Genomic DNA, 19,944 nt, shown 5'->3' on the forward strand with positions numbered 1-19,944 from the left:
ATGACCTTTTGCCATTAACAATGCTTTTTCACTTTAATAACTTGTACATACCTATTAATTTGTTTATAATTTATATTGTATCAATCAATCTGTTTACTGTTATATATAATATTCTAACCTAATTGTTTTTTGAACTTGTCTTGTATTTATTAATAAAATAAAATAATTTTAAATTTATGATAACAAAAAATTTAACAAAAAAATATATATCATGTATTTATATAATTAACGGTTATTAACTTATAAATTAATAGTAAAAAATTAAAAAAAAAAAAACAATTGTATTTTAATATTAACCAAAATATTCAATCAGTTAACTTCAAAACTTTGAATGTGTCGTTTGACATTGAACGCATTGCAGATACCTTGAAAATCGAGAGAGTTAGGTACTTCTGATGACAACACTGACCATGTTTTTTTGTATGGACAATATATTTTTATTGTAAAATTGCTGTGATTACCTCCAAACACATAAATTAATCCATTCACATCTACAGCACCTGTTTCATAATTTATACAGATATAAGTATAACAGCTTTATACTGGAATTCATTTCAACATACCTGCATTTGATCTACTATGATTTAACTCTGTCACTTCTTCCCAAGAGGATCACACTTTTCCACTAGAGACAAATATTTACTAGGATATTTTTTCCTCCTATAGCATACATACAATTGTTCAATACACAAAGTGTTGGGGCACACTTTTTCAAATATTAGTTTTTGAATCAAACTGTTCTACAAACTTAACTTCATAGTTGTTAACATTTCCCCCCACCTAAAAACATACAAATTTAATAAAAATTCAAATTTTTGGATACATATAAATTACCTTAAATGGAATTATTACTCTTTATACAATTATGATAAACTATTGTTTTATTAACTGTACCTATTGATAGATTATAAAATCATTTTTTAATAGAAGATTATACTTTTTCATTTATAAATAATAATTACTCAGATGATAAAAATATTGAATTTTGTTTCACAAAATATACAAGTTAAGTAAGTTAATGTGACATACAAACACACACAAAATATATATTATATTCATATACTTACAATATATATAAATCCATTAAAAGCAATGACTCCATAATCAGTTTGACATATATTTATAGAATTCATTTTAGACCACTTATCACGTTCAATATTATAGTATTCACTATTATAAGTATCTGTCTGCAAATAATATTAACCAAGCGAATAAGTAGATAATTATAATTAATAATAATTAATTCCTAATTTACAGTACCACATAAACATGACTACCAATCTGAACAATATTGGATTTTCAGCATTCCTTGTATTTCTCTCCAATTTTTTGTTTGGATCAAGAATATGACATGAATTGAGAATTGGCATATCATAAAAATGATTATTATAACTGTGTTCAAAAGGATCAAAATATTCCAACTCATTTATACTATTAACACCACCAAGATCCAATAAGCAACCATCATTGAGTAAATAAGTTACACCATAAATATTTACCGGAATAATTGTTGGTACAGTTTTCCACTGATTTGTGATTATATTATACAAAAAAGGAAGATGAACCCACTTTTACTCGTGATTAAAACATACTGTAAAAATTAAAATTAATTTTATTGTTTATTTCTTAAAATTATAGTATTTATTTTATTAATTTTTAGAAAATTCATTATAAATTTATAAACTATTATAATAAACAAATAATGGGTACAATTAATTATTTTTTTTGTAAATCATATTATTACATTTTATTATATTATACATGTATATTGTAATCGTATAATAAAATAGTATAAAATATAGTTAATAATTTTCTAAAAGTTAATAATAATAATACAAATACAAATATAAATTAAAATTTTAACTTCTGAATTATTTGGACGATATTGAGTACGAATAGAATTTGGTGCTTCTAACTCAGTTCCATGGACTGTATGGACAGCATAAGCTTCATCTAAATATGCTCTACCTACCAACATTTATATTTTATAGAATAAACAAAATACACAACAAATATTATATAATTACAATTGTTATTAAATTTCAAAAATAGTTCTTTATCCACAATTCAATCAAAAAATTCCTGCGAAATAATTGGTAACTGTACATATTTTATTAAGTCTGCTAAATGTTTACTACGACTTTCTCTGTCATACATAATCTGTTTCATTACAGATTCATACACCTATTTATAATTGGAACTATATTTATAATTATTTAGAATATAAAATTGTATTCATGTTTAAAACAACATGACAATCATATAGTTTAGAAAGGAAAAAAACGTAGACAAATATATTAAGCTTAAGTATATAATATCAGAATAATGTACTTGCCTTTTCTTCATTTGCATAGAGATCTTCACTTTTAATAACTCGTAATAATTGATCAAAAGTTATCAGTGAAAATTCTTCATTTTTGTATACTTGACTGTTAAATGATTATATTTTAAATTTAATATTATAAAATATTTTTAAAAGCTGTAAAAATAACAGTACTTTTCAATGGAGAATTTTAATTAGAAATAAAATATAAAACAATAATTATAATTTTATTAATAATGATTAAAAATTATTTATAGTTATTCATAATTTATATGTATTATACTTATTAAACAATTTGATTATTCAACTTTTATATCCTGAGCAATGAATGTATTGAGTTACAATGATATATTTTTAATTATTTCTATTTATTATTATTATTATCTTGAATTAGTAAAAATTCTTCAATCTTCCACTTCAATATTTTTTCAAGGAAATTAATCAAATTTGTATTTGTGGGGAGGAAAGGAGTGTCAAAAACACGAAAATTCACAAATTATATTGTAGATGGTTTGAAAATGTTCAATATAAATTTTACTTTGAAAGTTGAAAAAAAATTAGCGTAATTCTACAAATATTTTTAATGTGGGTTTGAAATTGTTAATTTTGACAAAATTGGAGATTACTTAAAAAATAATGATTTTTCATTAAACAACAATTTTAGTTGTTTATTGTAATTCAAAAATTATTAATTTTAATTGAAGAACCTTGAAACATTCTACTGTTATATTCAATTGTTTTCATTTAAAGAAAAAATTAAAAATTTTAATACGACCTTCTAAGTATTTGGTTTCTAATGAAGTTAAAATCCTCTAGTGTCATGCAAGAGTTAATAAAAATTGTACGAAACTTTTTTAAATGCTTATAAAGCACATAAAATGGGTTCATAGAAAAGTAACATCGATATAAAACAAATAAATTCCTTATTTTGCAATTTGGCTTATTATACTTAAAATTATATATTGTTAAATAATAATTATCATATTTAATAAATTATACTTACCTAAAATTAATTAATGTATAACTTAAACAAAATGAATAAAAATCTCTTAATCCTAGACATTCAGCCATTTCTTTCATACCTAAACAATTGGCAGAATCGATTCTTAATTTAATATAATCAACACATGTATTGCAAATTGTTTCATCTAATTGTAACAAACAAATTCCATTTACAATTTCCCACAAAAAATTTGAAAAAAAAAAAATATTAGATTATATTTATAAATTAAAAGACAAATATTAATTTACTTGGACATTTTGTTCATTTATAACTAACTCAGATCAATAAATAAAGTCTATTAACAAATTCAACACAAATGGTTCTAATTCTTGAATTTTGATTTCCAATTCTTTGGATTCTTTGAATTGACTATTAAACATAATATTAAAATATTCACTGTTAGCTGCGAGAACAACTTTATAATCCCATATTTTTTCACCATTTTTCGCAATAATTTTTTTATCACATAATTGATTATTCCTAAAATGGATAAATTTATTAGTAAAATCAAAATAAAACCAATGAATATAATATTTTATAATAGACCATGTATAATTACCTTCTCATTTCATCAAATTTCTTGTAACATATGCCAATTGGTACTTTAAGAAATACGTTAGTTTGTACTTCATTGACATTTGCTATATTTTTGTATGCCTTGAGAAAGTCTAAAAAAAAAATATTATGATTAAATAATAAATATAAATCAATATAATCAAGTTTCTAAAGTATCTATCAACAATTTCTATATTTGATACCGACAAAAAATTATTATTTATCTGTTTACTTAACATAAAAAATCTTTTATAATCTTATAATTGTATAGTACCATAACAAAACAAATAATAACAAATTCTATTTAAATAATTTTTATTATGACGTACTAAAATAATCCCACACTTATAATAAAATGTTGTCAATATTTTATTACATTAAATATTTTTAATTTAATGAAAATATTGGAAAATCAATTTATAAACCTTCACAGGTAAAATAATATGTTTGATTAATTATAAGTAATGCCGGTAATCAAGAATATAAATAAAACATATTATTATATTAATAGAGAATTGTCAATCAAAGTCAAGAGCCTGAACAAAAGTTAAATTAAATATTTAATACAAATGAAACAGTGTCATCCAATTTGTTCATTTATTGCCTAAAAATAGTTTTTTTTTATTAAATCTTAAAATAATGGCAGTAAGAAAATAATTATTTGATTACTATTACCAATTTCACCAAATGTTTTAACTAGTTAACACAGTACACACTACACAACACAGACATTCTAATAATACTAGCATTGATTATAGGATAGTCTATTCTATGACCAATGATACTAAATATACATTAATAGTTTCGATTTAATTATTAATATTTTATTCATTTTCACACCATCTGCAAAAATTAGTGTTTTAATTTTAGAGCTATCATTTTTTGCAGTCGAATCTATAAATTTTTAATTTATCAACGTACAGTAACATTAATCATGCTATTGTTTGGGTCCTTCATGTAGTAACATTATAGTACACTGTTAACCTTGCGTTTCAAGAAAAACTTCCATCAATCAGTGCCTTTTAATTACCACTAACTGTTACGACATGTCTGTCAGAAATTTTACCTTATTTATTTCGATTTTGGCGTAGCCATTTTTTCCTATCTTTCCTCCGGTTCACCGAACATTCACCTGTATAACTTTAGTTTTCAAAACAGCAGACGGAAAGGCAATTGTTTTATGGCATGTTATTACAGTGGATGTAATTGAAAATTAAAACGTTCCCATCGGCCAATGCCGGTGAGTTAAACGCAGTAAGCGCAAATCTCGTATAAGATAAATGATAAAATCGATGAACGTTGATAATTGTCAATTCAAGAGTTCACGTTTCGGTTTTCGAAGAAGGAATAAATCGTTAATTTTATACAAGTACGACAATAATAATATTGTTGTTGTGGTGATTGGCCGAATATTAGTAATAAATAATAATACTAATCACACAGAATAAATGTTGAGTGATTAAACTTTTTTACACGTGCAACGTGCTAAGATAATAGTTGTGGGTAAGTTCTTCCCCCAGATGAGAATTATTGTAGATGTTATAAGCGCCATCAAGTGGTCAGAACATAGAAAAGAGATTAACACTCAGATTAGTATTGTTCTTTATCAATGATAAATATTATCATTTATAGTTAGAAAACCAAAAGCGTTTGAAAGATGAAGATATTTATTATATATTTTTTTTTAGTTAAAGTGACTGTTCTTGGGAAATAGTGAGTGGTGCGTTAATCTAACTATTTTAACTCAAAGGTTCTCAACCTAGGAGAAGAAGGGGGGAGGGGTGTACATTTAAAAAAAAAAACGATATTTTTGATTATTTATATATTTTTCCTAAATATAAATTCATTAAATATTTAAAAATACTTTTTCATCTATATATTATATTAATCCAATATCTAACATTAAAGACATGATGTATATTGTATCATTTGTATATATTAAACATTAAAATCTATAAATGTATATATAGTATAGGTATTAAACATAATCCAATATTATTATTGTGAGGGAATGCATGACATTATTAAATAGTATGAAAGGAGACTATACCTCAAAGGTTGAGAACCCTTGATCTAACTGACAATTGTTATATTGCTTGTACTTATTGTCAATTTATAGGTGGAATACTGTAGAGACGATTTATGTTTAATTAAATAGTGGACCAGTACTACATAGATACAGGAGTATATCAAAACATCAGTGGATATGGCCACCACAGACAATGAAGAAGATGACTACATGTCCGACGCTTTCCTCAACACTGAGTTTGTACCCATTGCTAGTTGCTACGTGCTCTGATAATCTATAGATTAAAATTTATAACAAGGGAGGAACACACAGTGCCATATTAACATACATTGAAGGTTTTAATTAATTTTGACTATTTAGTACTATTACATGTTAATGACTATAATAGATTCATGATCAATATTATTAACACTGGAAAAACATAAAACTCAAATTTACAAATAATCGTACATTTGGTGATTACATATGGTTTTTGCATATGAAGGTTCAACATTCGTTTGACATGATTTTAAAAATCTAAAGTATATATAAAAATACAAATAATTTTATTGTTACATAAATTATATAAATCATAGATATTGTGAGAACACTAATGAGGGGGGTACAACAACGCAGGCATATAATGGATCTAAATCTATCTCATGAATTAAATCAAATATTTGGACTTATTAATAATAAAATATGAAATATTTTCTTAGTTCAACTTTTTAAACTTAAAGCAATTTCCTTTACCGTCGATAATTATTAGTATGTGGGATCTATTATAACAAATGTCTTACTCATTTTTTACGAATTTTTGCATTCAAACACTTGTTTGTTTTGATATTGGTCACTATTTGTATGAATCTGTTAGGACTGTAAAAGATGTTCGACCCGGCCTGTTGCTAACGCATGAACAGCAACGACTTCACAATCAGATAAAAAAGAGAAAGGAATGCCAATTGACAAACAAGGCTACTGGAGCAAAGGCATTGGAAGAGCAGCAGCGTCAGGAAGGACTAGAAAAGGCCATTGATAGTACCAACAAAGGTTTTTCACTGTTACAAAAAATGGGTTACAAACCTGGATTGGGAATTGGCAAAAATAGTTAGTGTTTCTGCGTGAATTGTATGAAACCATTTGCATTATAATTTACATTTGTTGTATTATGGTAGATTCTGGAATAGTAGAACCCATTGGTATTGTGTTAAAAACTGACCGAAAAGGATTGGGTCGAGAAGCTGCGTTAAAACAAGTTAGAGAAATGAAAAAAAAAATAATACGCAGTAGGCTTTCAACTGAGCCCAGTGTATGTGAGTATAGAGAAAGAAGGGCTCAGGAAGCTTCTGAAAAATTAGATCGTTCAGACTTATATAGATGCCAACGAGTTTGCCGCCAAATGGATTTAGATCAGGTATGACATGCAACAAGTCATAATTGTTGAGATTATATATATCATAAATTTCTCCTTAGATAAATTGTATATAATTAAAAAATAAATTTAATACAACGTAGGTTTTAAAAATTATTTGTTTCTTATGAATTAAATATAATTTATATTTAAAACAAATTTAGCTTGACATTTTTGGATATCAAAAAAATATCCATCTACCAATTTTTAATAGACAATGACATGAACAAATATTTAACTTTTATGTTTCATATTTTTATTTAGAAATATGTACCATAAATTGTTATTTATTATTTTTTTAATAGTTTGTCATTATTTTATTACTTATAAAATCTTAATAACAATTTTAAATTATATAATTATATAGTTTTTTTAAGTTTATTTTTGCGGTTATAATATGATAAATATTTTATATTTAAGGATATACTAGAACCGTCTGAAAAGTTCTTTTGGCCTGTGGAAAGTTCTGACGTTGAAACAGATAAACCAAAGCAAGAAGAAGTAGAAGATTTAATGTCATTAAATGAACAATTGGAAATTTTAAATTTTTATTTGAGGCATACATACAACTACTGTGTTTACTGTGGAATAGTGTTTAACGATGAGAGTGATTTGATGGAAGAATGTCCTGGACCCAATCGGCAAGATCATTAAACTAGAATACTTATTAATGCATTTTAATATATGACCAAAACATAGGAACAAAGTCTTATAATTTATTAAATGTTTTGTACTTTTTTTTATAATAAAAAATAATAATTCAGTATTGTATAATAAGTGAAATTTGACAAAAAAAATATGAATACTTAAAAACAAAAAGGAATAAATCTTAATAACAATGCGGTCTGAAAGTACTTATAATGTTAGAGGAACTTAATACGTAAATCATAGTGCTAAAACAGCTTTTTTCACAACAGATATATCGTTGGATGAAAACAATGTTTTAAATAGTATTCGGCGTTTAGCCGCAGTTTCAAATTCTTTAGACCTACGTAAACCAGTTTTTATGATGTCAGCAGGCATGCCAGCCAAACGAGCAGCGTTAAAACCATATGATTTAGGGCAAGCTCCATTTGCAAACTTATACAAGAAAGTAATTGTCTCTTGAATTTGTTCTCCATCCATTTCATTTGTTTCGTCATCTTCTACCATGCATGCCTGGAATGAAAAAGAAAAAAAATTAAATAGGTATTAATTTTCATCAGTTCATATATTATAAATATATTAAAAAGAATTTATACCATGTGACCAAGTGCAACTAAAGGGTTAGCCTTGAAATCTTCGACTAACGAATGGTAATGGGTAGAAAATAATGTACGGCATTGTTTTTGTACTAGTTCAGTGACAACAGCAGAGGCGATTGCAGTCCCATCATAAGTTGACGTTCCTCTGCCTAAATAATAAAAAAATATATTATTTTATATACAGTGTGATCCCTTTTAAAGGTAACACTAAATTATTCTGTCCAATGACATTGGATTAATATGCGGTTTTCAGGAGGAGATAGGGAATGCCTAAATACACATTTTACGATGGTTTTCAAATTTTTAACTTTTTTATTGTGCACATGTGCAAAATAACTTGCATTTTTTTAAATAGCAACACTTACTTTTAACAACAGATTTGGATAAACCGACATTTCTCAAATCAATTTGGTCCTTTTTACTATAGCTCTAAAACCGAAATTGACTAAATGACAACTTGTTAAAGTTCAGATTAAAATTATTGAATTTTTCAACAATCATCCTAGAATTATATAAATTGTCATGCAATTTTGAGTATTTTTTTTGTATTGCTCAAAATTAAATTTAAATTATTTAATACCTACAAATACAAAACAAAATACTTAAAATTGCATATTGGGTGGATGGTCATACGACTTGGTAATTATTAGAAGTTGGATATCCTTATATAGATATATTATTTTCTTATTCCTTACCATTCTCAAAGAAATATTGAATAATTTAGGTTATGTTTTAAAATAACCCAAAAATAAATTTGTTGATTTTCTACAATTTTCTACTTTAAAAGGGTCCATGGCACAGAAGAGCTTAAGAACCTCTAGGTTAAGTAATTATTAAAATAAATCAATAAGAGATATAACACTTGATTTTTGTATAACCCAACAGATTGTCGCAGAACACAAGTTGTTATTACATAATTGGTATTTATAAAATTTCCAATTTATAAATTATGGATTATGGTTGTGAAAATTTAGTGCAAGATTTTATATACATATTTGACAAATTTAAATTTAATCGTACAAAACATTATTGGATATGTTGTAATAAAGGTATGCGTGGACCTGTCATAAATAGGCAGCAAGTTTGAACATGCCAAAGTCCCATTGTTTAATAAGTTCATAATTATTTAAAATAAATAACTAACCCAGTTCATCAACTAAGACTAATGAAAACCGACTGGCATGATGAAGTATAGCCGATGTCTCACACAATTCAACAAAGAATGTTGACTCTCCTGCTATTATATTGTCATTGGCACCGATCCTCGTGAATATCCTGTCAATTGGATTGAGAACAAGACTTTTTGCAGGCACATGACAACCCTATTAAATAAAATAATTTTTTTTATCTAAATTATCAATATATTATACAACTTAAACAGATATCAGTTAAGACAGTAAAATCAGTTGAATATTTTAATTTGTTTTCGATTAGTTTTCTTACATAATATTTTATAAGTCATTAATCAAGAATAAAACAACCATAATGGATATTTAAAGAAAATTGTTTAAAGTATAAGTTATAATATTTATAACTTATTATACATATTATACCACAAAATTGTTGATGATTTGAATTAATATGACTATCTATTTTAAATTTTATTTTCCTAATATTATGATTTTTTTTTGTATAATGATGTTAAATAACGGAAAAAAAATTATTATAATTAATGATTAAGCCATGAGTGTGCTTCTTACCATATGTGCCATAACAGAGATAATACCAAGCTGCCTCATCAATGTAGACTTTCCTCCCATATTAGGGCCTGTAACTAATATCAAACTAGAATTCCATCTTCCATCTTCTTCTTTCCCTATGATTGTGTCGTTCGGAATAAAACTCTCGCTACCAGAACCGCATGGATAACGTCCTTCAACGAGCTCAACTAATGGCTAAATATTAAACAAACAGCATTCACACAATCTTAATTTTTGAATTGTACACAATAACTATTTTTGTACATATTTAAATCAAACAGTCGAATAATGATAACTAAATTCAAAGGGAATAAAAAAATTACATTAAGATTAATACAACTTTGAGTATAATAATGAAAACAATTTCAACGTTTTCAATACAGATTCAATATTACAATTTTAATACAGACCTTTTTACCAACAATAGCTGGAATAAATTTAGGAATACACATAACTTCTTCTTCACACCGGCAATATTCTGCTAATGACATGAATACATCTAGTGTAGCCAAACATTGGATGGCATTATTCCATTCCTCAAACTTGTCACAAAATCGCGAAAACACTCTTTCTCTAAGATCTTTCAATACATCTATTTTTTCTTGTTCATAACTCATCATTTTTTCCAAAAGTTCCTAGACAATAAATATCGTTAAATACCATATATAAAAATAATTTAAGTTACTAACTTTCGTACGACTTGTTGTGAATCTTTTGAATCCTTTTCTTTGGTTTTGAAGTTCATATCCTTCTCCAGCTCTTTTTGATGCAGCATCAGGTACTTCTAACTGATACCTTTTTTTATCAGATCCAAAGTAAGTGACCTTCAGAATTCAGTAAAAAAATTAAAACAATTATATTTAAAATAGTTACAAATTACTTACATTACACCCAAAGTGTTTGCACTGTTCTTTTAAGTAAGATTTTAACTCAACATCAACTTCTTTAATTTTTTCCAAAACTCTGTCATACTGATCATCCATTCCTGGTTCGGGAAAAATACGACCATGTTTCATAGCTTCATCATGATCAAAAGAATTCTATAGACAAAGTAGAATTTAAATGATTACACAAAAATAATACAGATTAACATTTTTTGAGTAATAGTTAATAGATTATTAACATTATTAATGTTCTAATAAATAAAACAGTTAACTATGAAATTCTTCAAATTACCTCAAAATTATCAAGAAGTTCAGTTAAATAAGGAAATACTCCAGGTGTAGAGTTGTTAGGATAATTACAAATAGCAGTCAATAAATTGGATTCTGAACTTTCTTTTTTGATATCAGCTTCTATAACAATAAGTATTCCATAAATTAATAATCAAGTATACGTTTTAGTTTATTAAAATTACTTTGAAATTTTTCCATTATATGAACACTTGTCCTAAAACCTTTCAAAATTGATATGAAATCAATTATTTTCCTTTTAGAATATGTCTTCTCTTCAAAGTATATTGCTCTAGTTTCTGCATGGTTTGATTCAACTCCATTACTACTCTGAGAGTAAATCCTAAAATAATAATCAATAATTATACGATAAAATATATGTTTACTGTTTAATTTTAATTTGCCTGGAAAATAGACGTTCTAAATCTGGTAAACTAGCCAATTCTGATCGTATTTCATGCATTAAATCAGGAATAACAATTAAAGAAGAAATTGCATTTTGTCTAGCTTCAATACTGGATATTGTTGTTAATGGATTACACAACCACTGGTATAGTAATCTAAGAAATATTATTGCAAATTATTAATTATACAATGTTAAATTTAATTTATATAAAAAATTAATAATATACCGTTTTCCAAATGGCGTAGAGCAATGATTTAACTTGTTAAGTAATGTTCCTGTATTTGAACCTGCAGAGTTTTCTAATATATGCAGGTTTTTAAGTGTTATAGCATCAAGTATCTAAAAAACAAATGGTCAAATTCAATAATAAATTAAATCAAATTAAACTAAGTATTTATTTATTATCCAAACAACACTATATTTATATTAGTTTATAAGCTAAAAAACTCAATCTTAAATCTAATTTGGAATAATTTTCATTAATTTAATAATTTAATGATAAACATGAAATAATAAGATGGTTAAGAATCTACGCAAGCATAAATAAAAGCATATGAGACAAGTGTTATTAACTTAAATTTTAATTACCATATGTTTGCTGTTTATATTATCTTGATTGGACAATTCAACAGATTCAATATCAACTGGCTTATATATATCAAATCTTCCTCTGGACAAAAGTTGGAAATCCATTTTACATCGCTTTAAATACCATACAACAGCACCCAAACTACGAATACCAAACTCAGATTCATCATTAGCATTTAATTGTAAGTCAGAGTCTGAAATAAATTAAAATTTAAATAGGTTCTTTATTATTATTATTAATTATAATTGTATATATTGTACTTCTACAAACATATGACAACAAGTTTATGTTCAGCAGTTCCAATTTTGTAAAAGATTTTATATAACAGTGAATTGACTTATTATCAGTATTTAAAAAACACTGTTTAGTCATATTTTTTTTTATTTCATAATATTTTTATTTTTAAGTGAGCTATGGAAATTTTTAAATTGTAATATTTGACATCCTCATAACCTGCTTAATAATTGAAGTATCATAAAACTTATGAAAAAAATAGCTCATGTTCTTAATTTTTAAATTTTATAATAGGTCTATTTTATACACTCTATACTAAGTTTATTAAAGCATACTTATACAAAATTGAAACTGTTAAACACAAAATGGCAATATGTCTGCAATCAGAGAAAACACATGCAGGTGTGACATCTACTAAATAAAGTTATATTTTGTTTATCATTATAATTCTAAAAAATAATATGGTGCATTTTAAATAATAATATTTACCACTGCCTAAAAATATTTTTAATTTTTCTGGATATACCACATTATCATTATTTTTAAAGTAGTCTCCTTCAGCTAAAGTAATCAAAGTTTTTGACGATGACCAAAATTCTATGTCAGGGATGAGTGCATCTTTAACAGCACCAGAGAGCATAGTATCAATAACTTTTTTGGTACGCACTGTCAATTTATTACGTTCAAATAAAATCTAAAAAAAAATATTAAGGTAGTTAGGCATGTATTATGTATATTGTTTAATAATTGGTGATTGTAATTTTGTTATAAATATTGGTTTGATATTATTATTTTTTTTTTTGTTTACATAATTGCTTGCAAATACAAAATTAAGATTTAAATATATCTAATTAATTAATTAATTAATATTTTGAATTGAATAGTATACATTTCTTAATTTAGTCATATTTTTTATTTTCCTCTATCTAACTTTATAATTGTCAGCTTAAATACTATTTAAATGATAAATCTAAAATTTTACCTAAATAATACATTTAATCATCATGAATATCAATATACCAAATATCATTTATATTTAAAATTATCTTGATAATATATATATATGAGAAATGACAATTATTATTGATTTTCATATAAAATGTATTAAGTTAAGACATAAAAAAATAATACATTATGTATTTACAGTAATATTAAATAAATAATAAATATTCATAGAATATATTATTACTATGTCACAGTAAACAATATTAAAAATTATTTTAATATTAAAGCTTGTTTAAACACTAGAATAAATAGGATTATCTTATTAGCATAGGTATGTAATGTAAATACTAATAAATACAGAATACAGTATAAATTATATAAAAAAAAAAGTTTACTTGTACTGGGGGATAATGAGCACACAAAGTTCTTAAGCGGGAGCAATGACAGTCATCTTCGAATTGTCCAAGATGAAAGAGACCAATAGATGTATCAATGAAGCACACACCGTATAAAGAAGTTGAACTACTCATTTCCTAAATAATAATTATAAATAATGTTTAAGTAAAAAATTAAATTAAAATATAAATAAATACTTTTTCAGATACAGCTATCAAAAATGAATTTTCAGCATCATTTGTTTCACCATCAATTATACCAAAAGTTCTGGTACCTTTGGTTGTAATACGACATATTTCACGCCGTACAACTTTATCAAATTTAGTACTCCTTTTTACTAAAAATACAATTATTTACTATAAAATATTATAAATTATAATACAATTTAATAACTTACAACTTTTACATCTTTCCGTCATCATATCCGGGGTTTCAGTCTGTTCTATACGAGCAACAGTATAACCTTTTTCTACTAAAATTGCTGAAAAACGACCGTAAGCAGTTTCTGGAAATCCAACATGAGCAAAGTCTCCCTAAATGCATTAATGTTCAAAAATATATCCAAAAACTTAAGATGAAAAGTTTTAATATTTTTATAAGAGAAAATATGATTATATTCTAATTAGTAATTATTATAGTCCAATATTCAATGTAAAAGTAATATTGGAGAACTTTTTTCTATATTTTATGTCACAGAGTTATTGAAAGGTAAACCTTAATGTAACAACCTCTCAAGAGGACATAAGTTCATCATACTTATATGTGTTGCCTCACTCTTAAAATTTTACAATATACCAAATTTGTATTCAATAGAATAAAATTGGTTAAGTTAATAAAATAGTAAATTAGTATATTATCAAACTTGAGTTAAGAATACAGTATGTGGTTATTGGTCCGTTTTAAAAATATTTTAATTTTTGAGAAAATTAATAGTATATAAAATATAGTAAAAACATAAATAATAATATAATATTCTTACCTTTTAGTTTGATAATAGGTTAATTCATTCTTTATAAAAGTTAACTACACAAAATTGATTTTGATTAACGTACATTTATCATATTGTTATATTGTAAAACAGGGACAAGACATGTATGTGTGAAATCCTTTTAAACAATATAGAGTGATCTTTTATCATAAAACACTATTATTTACTCATTATTTCAAAAAGTATTCATGTATTTGAAAATATTTTTTTACATAGTTCTAAGTTGTTATAAAAACGTATTTATTAAAAATTATATGTTTAAATATTGTTTATCCTTATATTTTTTTGAATAACAACATAGTTTTAATTTCATATTCCAAAGCAGAATAATTTTCTGAGTATTTTAATACATAAAAATCGAATTTAGGACAAGTAGTTTATGAGTTATGCATATTTAAAGTTATGACAAGCGGAGTAGTGAACAAACATTTTGTGGGTTAACCCCGTATCACTCCACTACGCATATCAAAAGCTATAAATACTTATAACTTATAAGCTACTCGCCCTAAATTTGATGTATATGTATCAAAATACTCAGAAATTATTCTGCTTTGGAACATGAAACTAAAACTCTATGTTGTCATTCAATAAAGTAAAAAACTTAAAAAAATATAAGGATAAAAAATATTTAAAAATATTATTTTTTTAACAACTTGAAACTATGTAAAAATATATTTTTTAAAACATGAATACTTTTTGAAATAATGAGTGTTTTATGATAAAAGAATCATCCTGTGTATTTTAGAAATATGTATTTAGTAAGTGTTTAAAAGATTTTAAATTTTCATCAAATATAAACTAATTATAACTTAACTATGACTAATAATAAATAATTAACACTGAATAAAATAGATTAACTATGTATATATACCTTCATGTATAAAAGATTAAGTTCTTTAGCAGTTGTTACAGCATCCATATGATACATCTCATAAAATTTTCCCACTTTAAAAAATAATATACAGTCAAAATGTTGTGCTTTTAACTCCCACCACTGTCGAACACCCTAATATAAATAAATTTAGTATATATAAATATAGTTATATAGTACTTATTTGATAATACATTTAAAAAGTATATTTACTGGAGTCAATGTCAGTTTAAAATCTTCTGGTACATATAATGTTCGAGGATTATAGTTAGGATCAGATGGTGATTTTTTATTAGCATCTCTGATTTTTTCTGGTTTCAAAAACTCAAGTTTTAAATGAGGCCAATTGTCATGATCAACTCCATTACCTTTGGTTACCTATAATCAATATATGTATATATATTTTTTAATTATACGCAATATTAATTTAGAATTTAAGTATAAGATAAAAATCATAAAAATAATTAGTTTACTTCTTTGATAGATTTGTCCACAGCAGGGGTATATGATTTATTAAATTTGGAGGATTTAGATTTTCCTACAGATTTTGTATTTTTCCCACTTTTTTTCTAAATAGTTAAGAATGTATTATTACATTAATGTGTATTAATGTGTTAAACAGTGATTATAGTTCAAAAAGATTATGATATACTTTGACAGGGGATACTTCTACATCTGATTCATCATCAATAAATGAATCACTGTCCGATAGTTCAGGACTTTCTTCAGATTCTGAATCATCTAAAGACTTCTCATCTAAAAAAAAAAAAAATTACATAGATATGAAATACTAATAATATACACAACTTTGATTAAATCTGAGAACTTGGATCAATACACTGGAATAATGCCTACGTCATAGTCATAAATTTTATAATTTGGATCATTCGGATCCAAACAAACTAAGATGCCTAATGTATACAAAATAAATTATTAATTTAATTTTGTTTATTAAAACAATTTAAAACAGTATAACTCATTTTTTTATTTTGCATTTGTCTTTAGTGAAAAGATTTAATAGATTTAGTTGTTTTAAAAGACTATAACTTACAAACTTATTTTATTTTATATACATTTTAAATGTGTATTTTATTTTGTTTTGATCCAAAATGAAATTTTGATAAGGATTAATAACGCATGTGATGTCACACTATTCATCCATATTTAATTTATTTAAAACAAATACCTGGCTTATATTCATCACCAGAATCTTCTTCATCACCGCTCAAATCTTCTAATGCAAGCCTACGGCGTTTTTTCATAGGCAACTCTTCATTTTCTTCATTTTCTTCCATAGATTCATCTAAAAACAATAAAAAAATTAATGGCATATATTTTTCAATATGTTATAGGTTATTTATTTATATCTTTAAATTTGTTATATGCATAAAAAAAATACACAATTACAAACACTACAAAAAAGTTATATTTGGGCTAAATAATACTCTAGTTAACAACTATTATGGATAAAGTTCAATATTATTATAAAAACGATGATAAATCATACAAGTATTGAAACCATTTCCTATACTAATGTTGTATAATTGTAATACATGTAGATGATTTAAAAGAATTGATGTTAAAGCAATCCCATATTTCAAAATACAAAGGCTTTGGAAAACTTCATTGTAATATAATCTAATTAATCAATTTTAAATACATAATTATTTTATTAATAAAAATAGTATCTATAAGTAGGTAACTACTTAGATATATATTTAATTTAGTAAGTATAATAATAATACTTTTCTTACAAAAACTCATACTATTGTAAAATAAAATTAAGTGCATAATATTGATATCATAATGAATAAAAAAAATTACACATTATATTCTTTAAATGAGCATTTTGTAAATTGTATTTAAAATATTTGCTATTAGTTCTTGAATGACAATGACCACATATTTATCTATAGACATTAAAATATATAGTTTTAGGCAATCGAAGTATTCAAGTACAGATGCAGACACTTATTTTGTAAAGTATTAAAAATACATACTTGAATACTTGGTCAAAAATTATTTAAAAAAAAAAATAAACATTTTAGACACTTCAGTGGTTTTGGTACTTTCAGGGTATATTGACTACCAAAATATTTAAATAAAAAAGTATAATAAATATTAAGTATAGGTATTAGGTAAAAATTATTTATAATTCATACAATTTGCAACACTTCATGTTCTTAAAAAAGTTAGACAGCTTCCTATTCTAACAATGGCAAACTAAAATAATTCATGTTCTCAAAAAAATATTTGTTAGATAGGTTCTAATTAATAATATAGCTGACAACTACTATGGACAAAAGATACCAAATAAACAACTGTCAACTGACTGATAAAATAAATGGTTAATGATCTAATCAATATATTATGTGGATAGTAAATTGTATAAAACCAAATTGAATTGATGATAGGTACAAATTACAAGGCGGGGATGTAAAATTAAAAATAGATTCATGATTTTATTATTTGTTACTAGACACACTAGGTATACAAGATAGTCGATATAACCAGAATGATCATAGAATATAATTTTGGAAATATTTAGGTAATTGAAATAACCTGGAAATACCATAGTTTTATATATGTTTTTTACTTCCTAAATCAATGGAAAAGTTTTTATAAAAATGTTCATGTTATAAGTATAAAAAATAAAAATTTACCAACTACATTTTTTTTGAAAATTAGTACATTATTAAAAAAGGTAGGTGCAGATATTTTAACAATTTATTAAAACACTTTGTTCAACTACTTAAATCAAAAGTATTTAAATAAATACTCGAGTAAGTACTTAAAAAGTATTTGAATACTTTCACTCGAGTACTTTAGATTAGTATAAGACTGGTTTTAGGATACATTGATGAAATATTTCAATGATAAAATAATAAATAGGTACCTATATAAGCTCAAAAAAGCCAGTAGTTTCTATGTGTGGTCTAACAGCCATATTTAGGCAGATACTGAGTAAACATTATTATTACTGTATGAAAAATTAATTAAAAAAAATTATTTTGTGTATTTATGTAAAAATATATATTTATAGAGTAATGTTAACTCGAATATTAATGAATATTTTCTATCATATGAAACTCTCAACTACTATAAACACTTATAAGTATCTATATTATTAATTATTACCAAGCGGTTTGGGTTTTCTTTTTTCAGTAGTTTTCTTCGTACTAGCACCATTGCTGATGGTTTTTTTTCCAGAACTTCCATTAACTGCAGATTTTGGTGTCCTCTTAGGAGTGACAGAATTACCCTTATTAGTATTCGATAACTGACGTTTTGACGGAGTCTTCGACGACACTACACCGTCAGGCTTAGGTGATCCATTCGCTTTAGGAGCTCCAGAGCTAGGTGACCTGGTAAAGTAATTGAACAGCGTATTTTTGGACATATTAATGGTTCAATAAGCACAAAAGTCAAAAGTATATAATGACTGATGACACGAGGGAATTCACTTTTGATGACCGAGTGCGGTACGGTTTATGGAAAACTAGAGAAAAATAGTGTACACGATGCGTTTAGATGTGAATACTCAATTGTCGCAGTAGTTGAACAAAAAGAAACTGGCACGAAAAACTCATTTCACGGACAATGTTCATCTACCTTCAACATGTAACATGTGTCGTACATACTACAAAAAACAAAATACAAAGTGTACTATATAAGTGCAGGTAGCATATCTTTGTAGGACAGAAAAATTAACCAAATTCAATATACATACCTTCTACCTGTAACCTATTGGGATAATGAATAATAATAATAATCGGAATGCTAACAACACATTTTGGCGGCAAATGTGAATCACCAATCATATTGACGATATCGTACTATAAATAATACACATGAACATGGTAATACAGTACCAAGAACAAATACGAGTGACACAAGTTATGAAGTTAGAAACGACATTTAAAAATAAAATATATTATTTTAAATATGAACAAAAAAAAAACTTTATATCTTATACCGCGGTTAGCTAATATACCGCACCTATCGCTTACGAATTTCAACCTATATGGAAACGTTACAGACGTTCGTATTTTCAAACGTTTACCGCTATTGCATTTTCCCTACGTTCGTTGTATGGTGT

At 25.2% G+C, this 19,944-nt stretch overlaps 2 protein-coding genes and 1 pseudogene across 3 annotated transcripts; 1 reads left to right on the plus strand and 2 right to left on the minus strand.

Annotated features, from left to right (window-relative positions):
* Positions 1 to 235: 235 nt before the first annotated feature.
* On the minus strand, positions 236 to 4,613 carry LOC113558965 (annotated as a pseudogene).
* Positions 4,614 to 5,485: 872 nt separating this feature from the next.
* LOC113561147 (G patch domain-containing protein 11) lies at positions 5,486 to 8,089 on the plus strand. Of its 2 annotated transcripts, none has more exons than XM_026967386.1 (5): positions 5,486 to 5,601; positions 6,001 to 6,146; positions 6,764 to 6,996; positions 7,065 to 7,303; positions 7,721 to 8,089. In XM_026967386.1, the coding sequence occupies exons 2-5, from the start codon at positions 6,088 to 6,090 to the stop codon at positions 7,952 to 7,954; spliced, it is 765 nt and encodes a 254-aa protein (XP_026823187.1). In that variant the 5' UTR covers positions 5,486 to 5,601; positions 6,001 to 6,087; the 3' UTR covers positions 7,955 to 8,089. The 2 variants fall into 2 exon arrangements, with proteins under 2 accessions (XP_026823187.1, XP_026823188.1); XM_026967387.1 differs by having other exon boundaries at positions 5,523 to 5,594.
* LOC113561145 (DNA mismatch repair protein Msh6-like) lies at positions 8,065 to 19,648 on the minus strand. Its single transcript, XM_026967385.2, has 23 exons — positions 19,576 to 19,648; positions 18,984 to 19,485; positions 17,032 to 17,148; positions 16,498 to 16,601; positions 16,319 to 16,414; positions 16,059 to 16,223; positions 15,846 to 15,980; positions 14,384 to 14,519; positions 14,184 to 14,323; positions 13,986 to 14,123; positions 13,135 to 13,339; positions 12,411 to 12,604; positions 12,049 to 12,161; positions 11,821 to 11,976; positions 11,602 to 11,759; positions 11,421 to 11,539; positions 11,129 to 11,284; positions 10,934 to 11,068; positions 10,655 to 10,879; positions 10,245 to 10,439; positions 9,689 to 9,866; positions 8,542 to 8,693; positions 8,065 to 8,458 (listed from the first exon to the last, which is right to left on the minus strand). The coding sequence occupies exons 2-23, from the start codon at positions 19,243 to 19,245 to the stop codon at positions 8,186 to 8,188; spliced, it is 3,552 nt and encodes a 1,183-aa protein (XP_026823186.1). The 5' UTR covers positions 19,246 to 19,485; positions 19,576 to 19,648; the 3' UTR covers positions 8,065 to 8,185.
* Between the last annotated feature and the right edge of the window lie 296 nt (positions 19,649 to 19,944).

Source organism: Rhopalosiphum maidis, chromosome 1 (assembly GCF_003676215.2).
Source record: "Rhopalosiphum maidis isolate BTI-1 chromosome 1, ASM367621v3, whole genome shotgun sequence".
Classification (NCBI taxonomy): domain Eukaryota; kingdom Metazoa; phylum Arthropoda; class Insecta; order Hemiptera; family Aphididae; genus Rhopalosiphum; species Rhopalosiphum maidis.

What these genes read in the sequence shown, in the direction of transcription:
- LOC113561147 (XM_026967386.1), top strand. Translation starts at nt 6,088, where the DNA reads ATGGCCACCACAGACAATGAAGAAGATGACTACATGTCCGACGCTTTC. An exon ending in GACGCTTTCCTCAACACTGA is followed by an intron (nt 6,147 to 6,763) that starts GTTTGTACCCAT and finishes TGAATCTGTTAG; the next exon opens with GACTGTAAAAGATGTTCGAC. An exon ending in ATTGGGAATTGGCAAAAATA is followed by an intron (nt 6,997 to 7,064) that starts GTTAGTGTTTCT and finishes GTATTATGGTAG; the next exon opens with ATTCTGGAATAGTAGAACCC.
- LOC113561145 (XM_026967385.2), bottom strand. Translation starts at nt 19,245, where the DNA reads ATGTCCAAAAATACGCTGTTCAATTACTTTACCAGGTCACCTAGCTCT. An exon ending in CTCATTATCCCCCAGTACAA is followed by an intron (nt 13,340 to 13,985) that starts GTAAACTTTTTT and finishes ATTTTTTTTTAG; the next exon opens with ATTTTATTTGAACGTAATAA. An exon ending in TAGTTGCACTTGGTCACATG is followed by an intron (nt 8,459 to 8,541) that starts GTATAAATTCTT and finishes TTTTCATTCCAG; the next exon opens with GCATGCATGGTAGAAGATGA.